Source organism: Corella eumyota, chromosome 1, assembly GCF_963082875.1.
Source record: "Corella eumyota chromosome 1, kaCorEumy4.1, whole genome shotgun sequence".
NCBI classification, from domain to species: Eukaryota; Metazoa; Chordata; class Ascidiacea; order Phlebobranchia; family Corellidae; genus Corella; species Corella eumyota.
The window spans coordinates 14,863,736-14,879,454 of NC_137490.1; the positions used below are offsets into that span (position 1 = coordinate 14,863,736).

The 15,719-nt window shown below is 30.7% G+C and overlaps 3 protein-coding genes across 3 annotated transcripts; 2 read left to right on the forward strand and 1 right to left on the reverse strand.

The window, feature by feature from the left end:
• On the forward strand, positions 1-5,258 carry LOC145764036 (uncharacterized). Its single transcript, XM_082575608.1, has 18 exons — positions 1-111; positions 221-346; positions 468-617; positions 776-982; positions 1,123-1,239; positions 1,314-1,430; positions 1,505-1,621; positions 2,091-2,207; positions 2,287-2,403; positions 2,491-2,607; positions 2,768-2,884; positions 3,087-3,203; positions 3,280-3,396; positions 3,505-3,621; positions 3,725-3,841; positions 3,928-4,044; positions 4,881-4,994; positions 5,135-5,258. The coding sequence occupies exons 1-18, from the start codon at positions 21-23 to the stop codon at positions 5,152-5,154; spliced, it is 2,112 nt and encodes a 703-aa protein (XP_082431734.1). The 5' UTR covers positions 1-20; the 3' UTR covers positions 5,155-5,258.
• A 316-nt stretch (positions 5,259-5,574) lies between these two features.
• Positions 5,575-9,864, forward strand: LOC145748625 (allene oxide synthase-lipoxygenase protein-like). The gene is made up of 14 exons (XM_082564973.1): positions 5,575-5,691; positions 5,875-6,067; positions 6,372-6,500; positions 6,888-7,142; positions 7,231-7,315; positions 7,450-7,609; positions 7,757-8,014; positions 8,152-8,344; positions 8,426-8,506; positions 8,597-8,715; positions 8,810-8,929; positions 9,014-9,148; positions 9,238-9,336; positions 9,431-9,864. The coding sequence occupies exons 1-14, from the start codon at positions 5,665-5,667 to the stop codon at positions 9,608-9,610; spliced, it is 2,034 nt and encodes a 677-aa protein (XP_082421099.1). The 5' UTR covers positions 5,575-5,664; the 3' UTR covers positions 9,611-9,864.
• On the reverse strand, positions 9,294-15,320 carry LOC145748609 (nuclear factor related to kappa-B-binding protein-like). Its single transcript, XM_082564972.1, has 18 exons — positions 15,182-15,320; positions 14,980-15,096; positions 14,712-14,839; positions 14,334-14,559; positions 14,029-14,159; positions 13,692-13,884; positions 13,389-13,470; positions 13,177-13,303; positions 12,982-13,075; positions 12,637-12,775; positions 12,440-12,567; positions 12,023-12,170; positions 11,573-11,772; positions 11,309-11,432; positions 11,060-11,159; positions 10,936-10,994; positions 9,952-10,862; positions 9,294-9,873 (listed from the first exon to the last, which is right to left on the reverse strand). Exons 2-18 carry the CDS (start codon positions 15,043-15,045, stop codon positions 9,793-9,795), a joined length of 2,937 nt encoding a protein of 978 aa, XP_082421098.1. The 5' UTR covers positions 15,046-15,096; positions 15,182-15,320; the 3' UTR covers positions 9,294-9,792.
• Between the last annotated feature and the right edge of the window lie 399 nt (positions 15,321-15,719).

The following is a 15,719-nucleotide window of genomic DNA, read 5'->3' on the forward strand; positions in this document are numbered from 1 at the left end:
TTCAATTTGAACTTGTGACAATGAAGTTCTTGGTTGCTTTAACCGCACTGGTTTGCTTTGCCCAAATCAATGGCCAACATACATATGGCCCACCCGTAACTGCAAAACCTAGTAAGTTGTATATATACGCGTATAACTGCTTAGTTTACTTTGTTTAAAAAGTAACTAACTGATATACCCAATATTGTTAGTGATTTTAAATTTGAAGCGTTTGTTTTAGGAAGTCGTTGTCTTACCAAACCTTTTCCATGCCACAAGTTTGCCTTATGTTCAAGCAATGGAGGTGATTTCACCTGCAGATGTAGAGATGGATATGAAGGCGACGGAATCAACGGTTGTGCGTCAAGTAAGACAAATTTTTATCAGTTTAATTTTTAACAATTTTTCTTTTAAATTTAGTGTCATGCATATTATTTTCTTGAGCCTGAATGTGAAAATAATTTTTAAGTAATTTTTAACTTTTTTAGCAACTACCCAACCACCACCTGTAACTACCAAGCCCCCTAACCCATGTGACCCAAGTCCCTGTTCAGAATATGCAACTTGCACAAACCATTTTGGAATACCCCAATGTACTTGTAATCCTGGTTGGCAAGGCGACGGCATCGGATGCGAACGTAGGAAAAAAATTTTTAATTAAAAAAAACTTCGGCTAAATGATATTCTAAATTTGCACTTTTAAGCTAACAAATTTTTATATTTAGTTGTGACCAAAAAAAATAATTTTTCGTCATTTTTAGGCAATAATTTATTAAATTTTTACAATTTTTATTAGAAATTCCCACCCGACCCCCAACTAAACCAACTTACCCACCAACTAAACCAACTCACCCACCGACTAAACCAACATTGCCACCAACAAAACCAACCAATCCTTGCTACCCGAGCCCATGCCACAACCAAGCACAATGTAGTGTGTGGAAGGGTCAGGTAAGATGTACTTGCTACAGAGGTTACGTTGGCGATGGAAGAACTTGCAGCCGTAAGTTGTTATTAGATTTGTGTAAAAAAAATAAAAGTAAAATTCTTATGATAATTTTTTTAAAAATAGATTTAAATATAATAAATTTTAGTTTTTTTAAATAGTTTTATATTAAAATATAAATGTTGGTCGATTTTTAGGACCTGATCCGTGCGCTAAAGCTAACTGCCACAAAAACGCGCAATGTAAAACCGTAAAACATCAAGCAAGATGTATTTGTAACTCAGGCTACATCGGAAACGGTTTCTTCTGTCGAGGTAAGATTTCATTCGTAGAAAAAAAAATTTCTTTATTCAGAAAAATTTCACGGTAAAATTATTTTTTTTATTAGCACGGGATCCTTGCGCTGTTAAATCTTGCCCGCCAAATTCAGTTTGTCAGCGAACTTTGTTTTCTTACCGATGTGTGTGCAAAAAAGGTTTTACCAACACTCTCAAAGGATGCGAGAGTAAGTAAAAAAAAATCTCGTAACTAATAAAAAAAAATAAAAAATTTTACATAAACTTTTGTCAACTTTGCTAGAAATCGATCCCTGCCGTAATGTAAGATGCGGCAAATTTGCTTCCTGTCAAATTAAAAACTATCGACCCCAATGCGTCTGTGATGAAGGGTACGTTGGAAATGGATTGAAATGTGCACGTAAGTAAACTCAAAAAATAATCGAAGTTTTTTTTAAAACCATTTTTTCGGAAAAACCCAAATTTTAAGACGGAAACGCACAATAAACCATGTGGGTATTATAAACGTACACGTCATTATACAACCTTTGTAATCTTGTTTTGTTAAGTCTTAAACACGAGTTTACTTTAACTATGTAGTTATTCAATGATCAGATTAAAACATGGCTTAACATCAACAAACCTCGGTACGATTGAAATTTAATAACACATGTAAACCGACAGTAATTTCGTGTTTTAAGTGGAATTCGCAATAAATGTTTATATTCTAAAATAACGACGAGGAGTTCCGAAATGACTTAGATTTTCAAAAAAAACATGTAGTAATATTTTACATTGGCAAATAAAACAAAAATGTGTTTTTAATATGAAAAAAAAACAATACTAATTTAAAGCCTTAGAAATAATAAACTTGACAAAATTTATTTCAGGACCAAACCCATGTCTATCAGTTAAGTGCGGTACTTATGCTAGGTGCACTGTCTACAACAACGAAGCTCGATGCCGATGTATTCCAGGCTATGAGGGAGATGGACAAGTTTGCACACGTAAGTGAAAATTTTTTTTGCTGACAATTTTTTTTAAAATTTTAATCTTATATATTACCAAAACATTTTTTTTGTTTAGGTCCAGACCCGTGCGCTAAAGCCCAGTGCCACGAGTTTGCTACATGTACAGTGTGGAAAGGACGAGCAAAATGTACTTGCACTAAAGGTTACATTGGAAATGGAATCAAATGCTCGAGTAAGTGTATTGTAAAAATAGTAAAAATTCAAGAAATAAAACAATATAAAATTTTTGAGATTAAAACTTTATTTTATTTTTTTTAAGGACCAGATCCCTGTCTTACTGCAAAATGTAGTCCATACGCTTCTTGCCAAAACAACAACTACGTTGCCAAATGCGTTTGTAATGAAGGGTACGTTGGAAACGGATTCCAATGCAAACGTAAGAAAAAAAAACAATTATTTAAACACTTTTTGTAAAAGCAAACGCTTAATTTACATTGGGTTATTGTAAAGAGAGAAAATTACATTCGCGTTTTTGCGGCAAATGTAATTAATTGAACTGTTTTAACTAACAATTAAAACATGATATATTTTTTTAGGGCCAAATCCATGTGCCTCAGTTACTTGCAATAAATATGCAACATGCACAATCTGGAAGGGAAAAGCTAAATGTACTTGTAACAACGGATACCGCGGCGATGGATTTAATTGCGACAGTAAGTTGAAATTCTCCTTAAAGATTAAAACCCAAACAACATGATAAGAGAATAAAATATAAATTACGTCTACTGTTTGGTTCAGATTGCGTGCTAATAAAGAAATACATATACACGTATTTTAAAATATATCAAACATTTTTTATTATTTTTATCTAAAATTAATCAAATTGTTACATGATTCTTGATTCTTTTTGTTTAGAAATCAACCCTTGCGACAATGTGGTCTGTCACAAATATGCAACATGTAGTGTTAGCTACGGTAGAGCCAGATGCACTTGCAACAAAGGCTACATTGGAAATGGCTTAAAATGCCGAGGTAATTAAACATAAAGTAAAATTAACAAAAATAACTCTTTACTCAAGATTGTACTAACGAACTTGTATACAAATAGATGCTGACCCATGCAAGAATAACAACTGTAATGAACACGCTGTGTGCCAAAGAACTTACAACTCTTACAAGTGCGTTTGCAAGAAGGGTTATTATGGAAATGGACAAAAATGTCAAGGTACTATTAACCTAATGTTTTGTTTAACTTTTTAATTAACAGTTTCGATAAACTGAAAATTAAAAATATAGTTAAAGAGTGCTGCATTTATGCTTTTTTAATTTTTAGTTTTCGATCCTTGCTCAAACAACAAATGTGATGCCAATGCCGTGTGTAGTAGATGGTTGAACACATACAAATGTACATGCAAAAAGGGATTCATTGGAAACGGATTCAAATGCATAGGTAACTTTATAATAAAAACAGCAATAACATAAAAATAATTTAAAACAAATTTTTTTTTTAGTAGATTTTTTTTATTCAAAATATTTTTTTAATATTTTTTAAGTCCCCAACCCATGTAACTACGCCCGATGTAGCCGATTCGCAAAATGTTCAATTTTCGAAGGAAAAGCAAAATGCACATGCGCACAGGGATACATTGGAAATGGATTGTTCTGCAAACGTAAACAAAAAATTTCTGATTTAAAATTTCTTTGTTTATGATTTAAGTTTTGCAGACCTTGCATCTAACCGCATTTGTTTTTGCAGCTGATCGTTGCTATGGTAACAAATGCCATGCCAATGCTGTTTGCATTCCCAACTTTCTGTTTGGACACTCGTGCCGTTGCAAGAAGGGTTTCTATGGAAACGGATACAAATGTGTTTGTAAGTTTATTTATAGTTTCGTTTAATTACTATCGTTAATTTCTTGTGATAAGCTTGTATCTAAAATTTCCAAAAATAATTTTTAACTTAATTTCATTAAAAAAAAGTTACAAATGTTGGTAATTAATTTTTTATTGCGATATTGGCATTTTAATTAATTTCTGGCTCCCCTAATTGCCCGAAAGTTATGTCAAATTTAAAAATAACTACTCGATATGTAATTAAAATTTGCGATATGTCCTTATATGTAACTCGTGCCAAAATATTTAATTCGCTTGTTTACAAAATTTAATTACCCTAATTAAAAATTATTAAACAAGTGGTATAGTTTAATGATATATTATAATCATGTAATGAGGCACAATCCAATCAAAACCCGCCCACGAAACAAAAACTTATTATTAAATTTTGTTAATTAGATTTATTTTTGGTCAAAAAAAGACACGATTTTTAATGAACATTGTGGAATTTTTTAATAGACATTCTTGGAATGTTTAAGTTTTTTGATCGAGGTTGAAATAGATTTCAAAAAGTGACATTTTTTTTCACTGATTACCAAAGACTTCTTCTATATTAAGAACTTTTTCGTGGAAAAACACACCTAAGCATGTAGTAATCCAGCTTTTAAATGTCAAAGTGATTTGAATTATTTGTTTTAATTACATTACAGGCAAATACTAGATTTATGTCACTGCGAGTTTATTATCTTGTCATTACTTAGTGATTAAACGCTTTTAAGTAAAAAAAAATAGGTGATGTCATTAAATATTAGTGTGTTGTAATATATATATTTTTTAAAATTTTATTTAAAGTATTTATTAAATTTTTACTTTTAGCGCTTGCCAATTCATGCCGATTTAGATGTAACAAAGTAGTCAAGGGGGCTAGTTGCCAATGTAATTCTTATTGTAAGAAGAACAACACTTGCTGTAGTGACTACAAGCAATTCTGTAAGCATACTTATTAAATCTAATCGTTTATAAGTAATTAATTTTTCTGCATATACAATACTTTAAATTTTTTATTTTAGATATTTAATTTTTTACGGTTACTTAAAAAAACTTTAATTTTTTAAATGTTTTAATTTTAGGCTTTAAACCGTACGGTTAATGGATGAAAACTTCTGCCAAGTAGCGTGCACGCCCATTTGAGATTCCCGCAATTGCCTATTTTATTGTATTATAATATACACGTTTAAAGTTTTATTGTAAAAGTGACACAGAAATTATGTAGATGTGTTATTCTGTATGTTGTTAACGTTTAAAAAAATATAAAAATGTTTTTTGTTATTCAGTGTTATTAGTTTTTTTATTTGTATATTAACGCATGGATGTTATAATATGACAATTGATTGTAAAAAATACAATTCGCCAAGTAAACAGAATTTATTCAATCTAAATAATTATTAATTTAAAGCTAGAACTTTCCAAAGGAAATGAATAATTTATCAATTAAAACGATTTGTTAAAAAATATAAAAATATAAATGTATAATTAGAATTGGCGTTGTGAATTAGTCATAACGCTAGGAAGGCACAGTCATTAACATTAAATTTATTTAACATAGAAATTATATACTAATTTGCTTTTGTTTAAACCAAACGTTTGTGCGCTAGTTAAAATGGAAACCTACAAGTTAATTATAAAGGTAAGTAAAGAACAAAAAAAATACCAAAATATAAAAATTAGACTTTTATAATTTAAAGGTGTAACTTTTTCGAATAATACAGTAATAAATAACAAATAGATGTAAGGATCTTAGACTTTAGTACCAATTTAATTAATTAAAACCCAAAACAGCCTACTTTTTAATTTTTTTTAACACGGTCAGACATCGAATGAAGATGTTGCTGCTGGAACAGACTCAACTGTGAAAATACAAATCACTGGAGAAACTGGGAAGCAAACAGATTGGAAGGTTTTGGACAAGTTTTTCAAGGACGACTTTCTGCCAGGATCGCTTGAAGAATATGATGTAGAACACAAAGGCGAAAAAGTTGGAAAACCGGTGATAATAAGTCTACGTAAGTGTTTAGTTCTAATCAAACTTTGATTTTAGAAATATTACAAGAAATAGGTATCCAAAAATTAGCAGTCCTATTTTGATTTTAGAATAATAATGTACGACTTTGAAACGAAGGACCTATCTATTTTGTTATAATTGGTCATTCTTTTATAAAACTAATATGTTATTTGTTTTAAATAAAATTAAAATGTATTATTTATTCTGTTAAACAACAACTAAAACCATACTGAAAGGGCAAGTTTATTTTCCAGAACCTAAAAATAATTAGTTTGAGTATTTATAAAAAACAATTCCAATTTTAGAAATTCGCGGATTCATTATAACAGATGCTTGGTTGTGTGATTATGTCGTGATTCATTACCAACAAAGTTATTATGAGTTTCCTGTATATGACTGGATTGAAAAGGAAATTGTCTCTGTTACCGCATCAGGTAATAAAATTTAAAGTCAAAGAAAATTTATCAAAAAAAAACGCTGGTTAAATATTTATTTATATTAATTGTTTTAAATTCTGGTAAAAAAATGCAACAATGTTTTTATAATTTTTTACTGTAACTGCTGGTATTATTATTTTTTTACTAAAAATAAAGCTAAAAAGTTTAAATATAGTTTGGTCGGTCATAAAATCGTATTAGGAACTGTAAGGTTTTGGGTTCAAACCGCACCAATACCACGCAATTCGTTATTGCCCAACAATAACATACAGCACATACACCCATTTTTCCCCAAAAATCCATAACAATTAGAATATTATATAAGACTTAACAATAATTTAATTCCCATTTCCGATGTAAAGATAACAATTTTTGTCTATATAGCTAATTTACCCCAATATGAGACCATGGAGGCGATTAAAAAAATGAGAAGAGACGAAGTCGAACAGAACAAGAAAATTTTTGCTTGGATGCCTAAGCCGAAAGAGGGCGACATTGGTTGGGGAATGCCCCGGTTTTTGAACTGCCAGGACTCTTTTAAGCTTCCAAATATATTTCAGCGAACAACAACTCAAATGAAAAATCGGGTTGGAAGTACCTTGAAAGCGGGTATTAACACCGGAAGAGTCAAATTCGAAGGTAATGTTTCAAAATTTATTCTCTGAATATAACCGTTGTGAATTTTTGCTAATGAATATAACTCTTTTAAATTCGCTTTATGTTAAAGAAATATATAAAAAGCTAACATGTTTGGATGATTATCGATCTCTTTATTCTGGTACCGGAAAGAAGGATCCTTGCTTTATTGGCTGGTAAGTGAAACTGTTAATGTATACCAACCAAATCAAAACGTAAACTTATTAAATTTTTTCAAAATGTAATTAACAAAAATATACCAAGTATATATACCTACCTGCTTTGTATGAATAATTTTATTTTTGTTTAGTTGGAAAGAAGATACGGAATTTGGAAGACAGATCTTGAACGGTATTTCTCCCGTTTGTTTCGAACGGTGCGAAGATAAGCTTCCAAGTCACATGAATATACGTAACGACCACGTGGTTGGTTTGTTGGAAGAGGGGGAAACTTTACAGAGCGAAATGAAGGTGATAGTTCTAAATTAAAAATGTCACTTACCTATAAAATTTTTCAGTCGTGTTACTTTTTGTCACCTTTTAAATTTAGTGTTTAAAACCTAAAACAAAAAGTTTGGTGAAGTTAATGTTTAACAGATCTTGACATGTTGTGTTTAGAATGGGAAAATTTACTTGGCTGATTTCAGTACTTTGACGAAAGGAGTGGGCAGAAACAAAAATCCAAAAACAAAAGTAGAATTTATATGTCCCGACAGTGCAGGGTTGTTTTATGTAAACAAGGATGAGCAATTTGTGCCAATCGCAATTCAACTTGAAGTCGGTCAAGAAGAGACAATTTTTACTCCGAAAGATACGGAATATGACTGGATGCTGGCGAAGATGTATTTCAGAGTCGCCAACGGAAATACTCATGGGGTAAATAATATAAATGGGGTTAAAAAATATAAATGGTAGGCGACAAAAATAGTATGAACCCCTTAAACTATGTAACATTTAAATTGTAAAGTTTTTTCGTATTTTAACAAAGTAATAAATTATCTGTTTCCTGATAGTGGATACATCATTACCACAACACGCACGGAGCTTCAGAAGTTTTTGCGATTGCGACATTTCGTTGTTTGGCCCGATGTCATCCGGTTTTTAAACTGCTAAGTCCACATTTAAAGACTGTGGCTGCGGTGAACACGGATGGGCGAAGATTTTTGATTCATCCAGAATCTCTGGCCAGTCATTCAAATGCAGTGTGTGAGTTTTTAAGAATATACAAAATCCTATGCAACCATTACCGAATTCAAAATTTTTTTATATTACCCTTTGCTGTTTTAGATATTTTAGGAATGGTACGTAATTACTTTAACACTTTTGACATTTCAAACCTTGATATACCATTGGTGTTGGAAAGACAAGGTATGTAATGCCAATTGATTTATAATTTTGTTTAGGTTGAATAAAATATTACACTGAAATGTTAAATATAACATAATTTTGCGTTAACAGGACTTGACGACAAAGAAAAGTTACCAAACTTTTATTATAGAGATGATGCGTTGGATATATGGAAGGCTGTAAAGGATTATGTAGCTCAAATCATCAGACACTTTTACAAATGTGATGAGGTAGGTTTTGTTATACTTTCTTTGTAGTCGAAGGCATTCTTTTTAACATGATTAAAATTTTTGTGTAATATACTGTTGAGATTATTATTTCAAGGATGTTATAACTGATACTGAAATACAAGATTGGATCAACGATCTTGGGGTAGAAGGAATTGGGTGGATGGACGGAAATAAAAGGGGAATTCCAGACAATGTTGAATCAGTGGATCAATTGGTTAGTTAGTTTTCTTATATTATTAAATTAATACAATATTTTTCGTGCAAGCTTTTCATAAATTACATACACATTTCTGTTTAGATTAAGCTTTGCACCATTGTTATTTTCACAAGTACTGCACAGCACGCGGCTGTAAATTTTGGACAGATGGAAACGTATCAGTTTATCCCAAACGCCCCAGGGAGCATGAATCTGCCCATACATAAGCGCGGAGAAGTATTTTTTCAACAAAATCATTAAGTTTTAGTTTTTACATTATATATTTAGGCAAAAATCAGGCTAACTAACCCAACGTATATTTTCAGGGAAGCTTGAAACGTGTTTTAGAGTCACTTCCAGACGCTCATGTCTCAAACCTGCTTATTATATTTGCATTTGCTTTGTCGGAGTACACAAAAGACGAGGTAGACCTGAAAAAGTTTTGTTTAAACAAAAATCCTAATTAAACAAAATTTTAGAACTATTACTTACACCCTGATCAATAAAATATATTTTTAGGTATTTCTGGGTGACGTACCGGAGCGTTTGTTTACAACTCAGCCAATTATAGAAATACAACAAAAATTTAAGGAAAATCTTGGAGAGCTAGACAAAAAATTTCAGAAGAGAAACGAAAGTTTAAAATTTCCTTACACTTACCTTCTACCAGAAAATATTCCCATAAGTACAGCTATATAAAAAAATATATATATATATCTATATTACGAGTTCTTTGTTTTTTCCATAATGTGGCCTGTTGATGTTCTTATTCTCTTAAACTTGACGTAATAACTTTTTAAATGAGTTTATTTATCAACATTTATTAACATTGTAAAAGCAGATTTGTATACATAACTTTTATTGCAAGTCGTTGTCGTTTGTCAAGAAGAATAATTGACTGAATTATTTTTCGAAATGTTGTGATCTGTATCCAGTGTGTCTTGACGTTTTAAATAAACAACCTAACAATATAAAATGTACTATAATAAATGAAAAACTACATAAGTGTGTAAAAAAATAGAGCAAAAAAAGTTACCTACCTTACTTGAATTGTTTTTAGAATTAGATATCCTAGCTTCTGAGACAGGTATACTAGTTGGCAAAGATTTGCCAGTTTGAGCACTTTTCAAGGCATTTTGACCCGAAAACCCTCCCTTCATTGTTAAGTTAATAACATTTGAAGGACGGGATTGTGGAATAAGATTCGAAGGATTTGACTGACTAGAATTACTGATTGTTATTACTCGTGAACCTGTAGCGTTTTTAACGACAGTCGATTTTTGTTTATTATCGACTGTCTGTTGAACGATTTTGATTGGTCGACTCGACACGGCCGAAAGCTGTTCCGATAACCGACGGAGTGCGTCTGGTGTCAGTACCTGCTGCTTAGTGACTAAATTTCGAGGGACGTTTTGTGGAGTTGACTTGCTAGGTTCCACGACCCGTACTAATTCAGCTGTAGGCCTTCTTTGGTCACCTACAGCTGGCTTCAAAATTAGTTTTAAACTGGGCTGAGGCCTGACGGGAGGCGTGGCTAACTTCAATGAAGCAGCCAATCGATTATCACGCGGTTTTTCTGTGGAAGCAGAAGGTGTGTTTTGGTGGCTAATTAGAAATTCGCGGTTTGTGGAGGGCGTGGTAGGGTTAGATAGCTTTCGTGTCATGTCGAGAAGTTGTTTCTGTGTGAGTTGAATCGTTCTAGTTTTTCCGGGTACACCAGGCAATGACGTCAGCTCACTTTGTGTGCTGACCATTGGTGGAATAACCGTTTGTGTGCCAGGAACGTTTAATGTAGTTGAGAGAGGACGTATTTTACCAGCATTTACTGAATGAAAATTTTTCTTCGGAGAGTTTGTGAAAGAAATTGTAGAAGAAATAATACCCGCTGCAGTAGTTAATTTATTGTCGACATTAGATGAAAAAGTAGTATTGGATGTTTCAACTAAAGTATCTATTGGTAAATCACAAACAATTTATTTAAAGTGTAAGCATGTTATTGATTGTAATGTTTAATTTAATGTTACCTGTGCCAGAAATATCTTGTTTGCTTTCTTTAGATTTTCGCTTTACAGTTCGTTTTTTCCTAAAAAATATTGTCCATTAGATAAAGTATACATCTTCAAGAATTAAAAAAAAGTTAACACATACTTTGTTTTTTCTTTTTCCTCTGGATTCTTTTTTCTTTTTACAGTTTGAGATTTGACTCTTTTTGGTCTTGGTGATTCCATTTGCTCGGCATGAATTCTTTCTATGAATATTATAAAATAATAATACTAGAACATCTTAAAGACTACAGTCAACACCATAAAAAATATCAAAGATACAAGTAATATATATCAAAAGTATTGTTTTTTCAAATAAATATATTTTAAAAGAAAATATTTTTAACTATCATACCCAATTCCTGAACAGTTCGATCAGCATGTAAATTCACCCACATTCTTTTTGAAGCGTCAAATTTAACACAAGGGTCATGTTCATAATGCAATCTGTCCAATGCACCACTTACTGCTGAGTTGATCTAACAACAATTATCCATGTTCAAAACAATAGGCATATTAGTATGTATTATATTAATTATTTCAAATTTAAATTTGATAAAAATAAAAGCATTTGTGCATTTAGACCCAGAAAAAAATATAAAAATTCAATTTTTTATACCTGTGCCTCGCCAACCACTGCGGCAAGATATTGTGATTCTCTAATAAGATTACAAACATCTGTTCGAGTTCCTTTGCGATTTGGAAGTCTTGCCACAGCATCACGGGTCAGAGACAATAATGTGACTTGGGGTGGCCGATCAGAGTTGAGAAGACTGTGTTCTCTTGCAACTTTCCCTTCTTTGGTAGGACCAACACTTCCTAAGTAAATTAACTAATTTTAACGCTTTTAAGTTTTTTTTAGTTGAATTTAGGTTGTATATTATAAGGTAAATACCAGCTAAATATACAGTGGGCAAGTATATTATTGTCTGTTAGTTAACCTTACATTAATATTTATTGATGAAAAAAGTTTTTTTTTAGTATTAAGAATAATTTGGTTATAGTTGCAAAATAAAACAAAGATTTTAATTGCTATCCATTATTCAAATTAATATTTAATTTGTTTAACCTTTCACTGGGGGAACAGTGTAACGATTTCCATCAATAGTATAAACAAAGCTTTGATGTGCATATTGAAATCTTCTCTTTTCTTGAGCATGAAAATCTTTCAAGTAATTTTCCCGGCTTAAAACTGTTTCAGTCTTTACCATTGGTTGCTGAATAATAAACGTAAGTTGAAAAATTAAAATACAAAGCATTCCATCCTACGACAAGAATTAAACAGACAATTATAAACTACAACATCCCAAACTGCCACTGGCAACTTGAGACTGGGTCGAAGTAACTGATGTTACTCTATGTTTAAGTCGCGCATTCGACTTTCCCACATCGAGGATACAGATATATACAAAAAAAAAATAATTTTGTAACGAAACAGAAAAAATAGTGTTGATTGCATTACTATAAGAAATTTGTATTCTCTTACCTTTGCTAGCCATTTTTGACACATTGCATTTAAACCAATTTGTTCATTTTGTTTTTCATTAAACCCAATCCATTTCCAAATCAACTCATTTAGTTCAACAACTGATTGAAAATTATTACCATTTTCTTCTGCATTTAAAACAATTAAAATTAAATAAACCAAGTAATTTTTAAAATAAATTAAAACAGTTTGTTTACCTGTGCCATTATTGTCAGTAGGATTTCTCATAAATTCTAAAGCAGATTTAACAAGTTGATTCCAATCATTTCTTGTTGTTGTCCAAATACAACGAGATGCTTCGGCAGAGGATAACCAGTCATTTATCAACTGGGCTATCTAAATATTAAAATAAAAGTAATTTAGAAAGTAATTCGCTGTTGCAGCAACTATAAAAACTTCAATTAAATAAAAATTATAATAAAAAATAACGTAATCATAAGATAAATAACTTAATAGTTTAACATTCTTAAAATCTATTTTAAAATAATATATATGTACACTTGAAATTTGAATATGTAAGAAATACAATGAATAAAATTTACCGAATCAGTTGTCTTTATAGATGAGAGTTCCAGGACATTTTTAACCAACACAAAAAAACAACTTGGCATGGGTTTGCTGTTGATTTTTTTATATCTACAAATATTAAAACAAAAATTTAACCTAAATCATAAAAACACTGAATTAAAATTGTTATAGTCTTGATTTATACATATAAAATCTATACTAATTTTTGCCTGTTATGGGATGAGGTTGTCATTGAATCGCTCTTTTTCCTTTTGGAAATCGATTTCTTTTTCTTAAAAATATTTTGCTTCGACAATTTTGTGACATCTTGTTGTCTTTTCTTTTTGCTTAACATTCCTGAAATTTACAAAAATAGATTTTTAAACTTATAAAAAAAATGTGTTTAAACCAATAAGGTGCTTACACTGTTAAAATATGCTACCTTGTAACTTTTTGTTTCCATTAAAGGTTCTCGAAATGACATCAGACAGCTTTATACCTCGAGTGTCTAAGTCTGGGGTTTTCTATAAAAAATTTTAACAATATATATTTTAAAAAATTACAAAAATAATATTTTTCTATATGCCCTGAAAAACACACAATGTAAATAAATTAGTTATTGTTTTAAAATATAAACAAAATCATACAATGCTTTAAAGGCATACAAATTTATGATAACAAAACATGCAAAAGACAAGATATAAGAAAAATGTCTTAAATCAATTTTACTAAAATAAAATCTCACCACTCCAGCATCCCTTCTTCTTTTATGCTGAATCAGCATTTCCCTGAATCTCTTTGAAGTAACTCCGTTGTGGACTTTATTATTTGAAGTTATTTCAATTTTCTCAGTTGAATCAGAATCGGAAGACACTAGATCAGATTCGTTTAGTTTTGGATTTTGTTCAAGCACCTTTCTCTTGACATCATTTAAAACACTGCATAAAAACAAAACAGAAATGATTTATATATAGATTTAGCTTTTAAAAACAATAATTATAAGTATATATACGATGTTTAATATTTTTTATGCTTTTTTAACAAAATTTTATTTTAAAATAAACTAAGGTTATAAAATTTACCTTCTATACAACTTATCATTGGACTCTTTTAACTTAGTTTCTTCTTGATGTGTGCTAGAGATAGATGATTCTTGTGTGTTGTTATAACTTAATTTCAATTTTTTTGGGTGACTGAATGCAGCAAGGTGACACTGAAACAAAGATTAACTAAGTTTCTTATACAAAAAAAGGCTTAACTCAAAGAAAATTCAGTAGGGTATCAACATGGGTTAGTGTAAGTAACAAAATTACACAAGGAAATGAAGTCCTTAAATAAACAATACAAAAAAAAACGCAAATAAAAATGTTTGTAAGGTGCTTCTTACCTGTCTAGAAACAACTACTTCTTTAAGCAATTTGTTGTAATATTTTGCTTTTATAAGTTTAGCTCTGGCTTTCATCATTTTCTTTTGATTTTTACGAACGCTGTACATTTCAGGGGTAAAATAATCTTTTTCTAATTTTTGAACAAGATCTTGAACAGGATTTGCAGAAAAATTTTCTGAATCGCATTCAGTAAGTGCCATTAGAGGTTTATTCCCAAACAACATTCTAAAAAATAATGCAAATGGTTAAGAGAAGCATTAACCAACTATAAACTGAAAAACATTTTTCAAGTTATTAACATTGCTCAAAATATTAACAACTATGACCTGTAACAATTTTTCACACAAAATTTATCACAAACAAAGAAAGTATTTTACCTTAAAGTTTCAGTTTTTGCTTCGGCTGACAATGATTGCGGCAAAAATTCCTCCAGCATTTTACGTTGAGAATCATTTAATTCATTTTGCCAACAAGAAAAGGTTAATATCTCAGGTATTAAAGAAGGCTGAAAGATTTTAAATAAAGATTACACATCTGATAAATAAACATGTGAGTTATAATATTTGGTCTTAAATTCTTGCAGACTGGACTGTAGTTTAAATTACAAAACTAACATAGGTAATACTTATCATCATTATATCTTACATTTTCAACTAACTCGTTTGGAAGTTCAATAACTTCACCCTCAAAAACTAATGAAGTTGACATCATAAAGTATTGACTCGACTAAACCAGCTAAAATGCGATCTTTTATCACGCTTACTAAAATAAACGTTTTAAAATTTTTATTTAGTTAGTTAAAATAGTTTTAGTTTTCTAATTATTCAAAATTTGTTTTCCAACTTACCTTTTCTTACTTTCAGGTTTTGGCCGCATGTTTACATTTTAGTCTTTGCTGTCAAATATACAACACCTCGCTATACCAGCGCCTAGCATAAAGGCAATAATAGATTTCTCAAACCGCGTGAAAAGAAACGAGCCTGCCATGTTAATTTCACAGAGAATTGAGAACGTTCTACACGACAGTCGGTTATTTAAGTTGTTTATCCTCAAAGGCAGCATAAGTAAATGGGTACTATATACCAGCACAGGAATGCATTAAACAAGTTTACTTAAGAAGCAGTTAAAACAAAGTTAATAAAGAATACTACTTAATAAATATGTTTTTTTAACCTTTAAAATTAAGCTCAATTTTGTAAAAAGGTGACTTTATTTTCAATAAATAATATGTTTTATATTTATTTTACAGAAAAAGCTAAGGTAGTTTTACAGAAGTGCCTTGATTAAGAATAAAAACACTGCATAAAATATCTGAAATATTGAAGTTTAATTGATACTTGGGGACAGTGGTTATCTTGATATTGTAGAAATCCTTGAATTCACAC

Coding starts and splice junctions, on each gene's coding strand:
- LOC145764036 (XM_082575608.1), top strand. CDS start 21: ATGAAGTTCTTGGTTGCTTTAACCGCACTGGTTTGCTTTGCCCAAATC. Junction 2,404..2,490: donor AAATGGAATCAAATGCTCGA/GTAAGTGTATTG, acceptor ATTTTTTTTAAG/GACCAGATCCCTGTCTTACT. Junction 3,397..3,504: donor AAATGGACAAAAATGTCAAG/GTACTATTAACC, acceptor TTTAATTTTTAG/TTTTCGATCCTTGCTCAAAC.
- LOC145748625 (XM_082564973.1), top strand. CDS start 5,665: ATGGAAACCTACAAGTTAATTATAAAG. Junction 8,015..8,151: donor CCAACGGAAATACTCATGGG/GTAAATAATATA, acceptor GTTTCCTGATAG/TGGATACATCATTACCACAA. Junction 8,716..8,809: donor ACTTTTACAAATGTGATGAG/GTAGGTTTTGTT, acceptor TATTATTTCAAG/GATGTTATAACTGATACTGA.
- LOC145748609 (XM_082564972.1), bottom strand. CDS start 15,045: ATGATGTCAACTTCATTAGTTTTTGAGGGTGAAGTTATTGAACTTCCA. Junction 13,304..13,388: donor TGGAAACAAAAAGTTACAAG/GTAGCATATTTT, acceptor TGTAAATTTCAG/GAATGTTAAGCAAAAAGAAA. Junction 11,160..11,308: donor TCGAACTGTTCAGGAATTGG/GTATGATAGTTA, acceptor TAATATTCATAG/AAAGAATTCATGCCGAGCAA.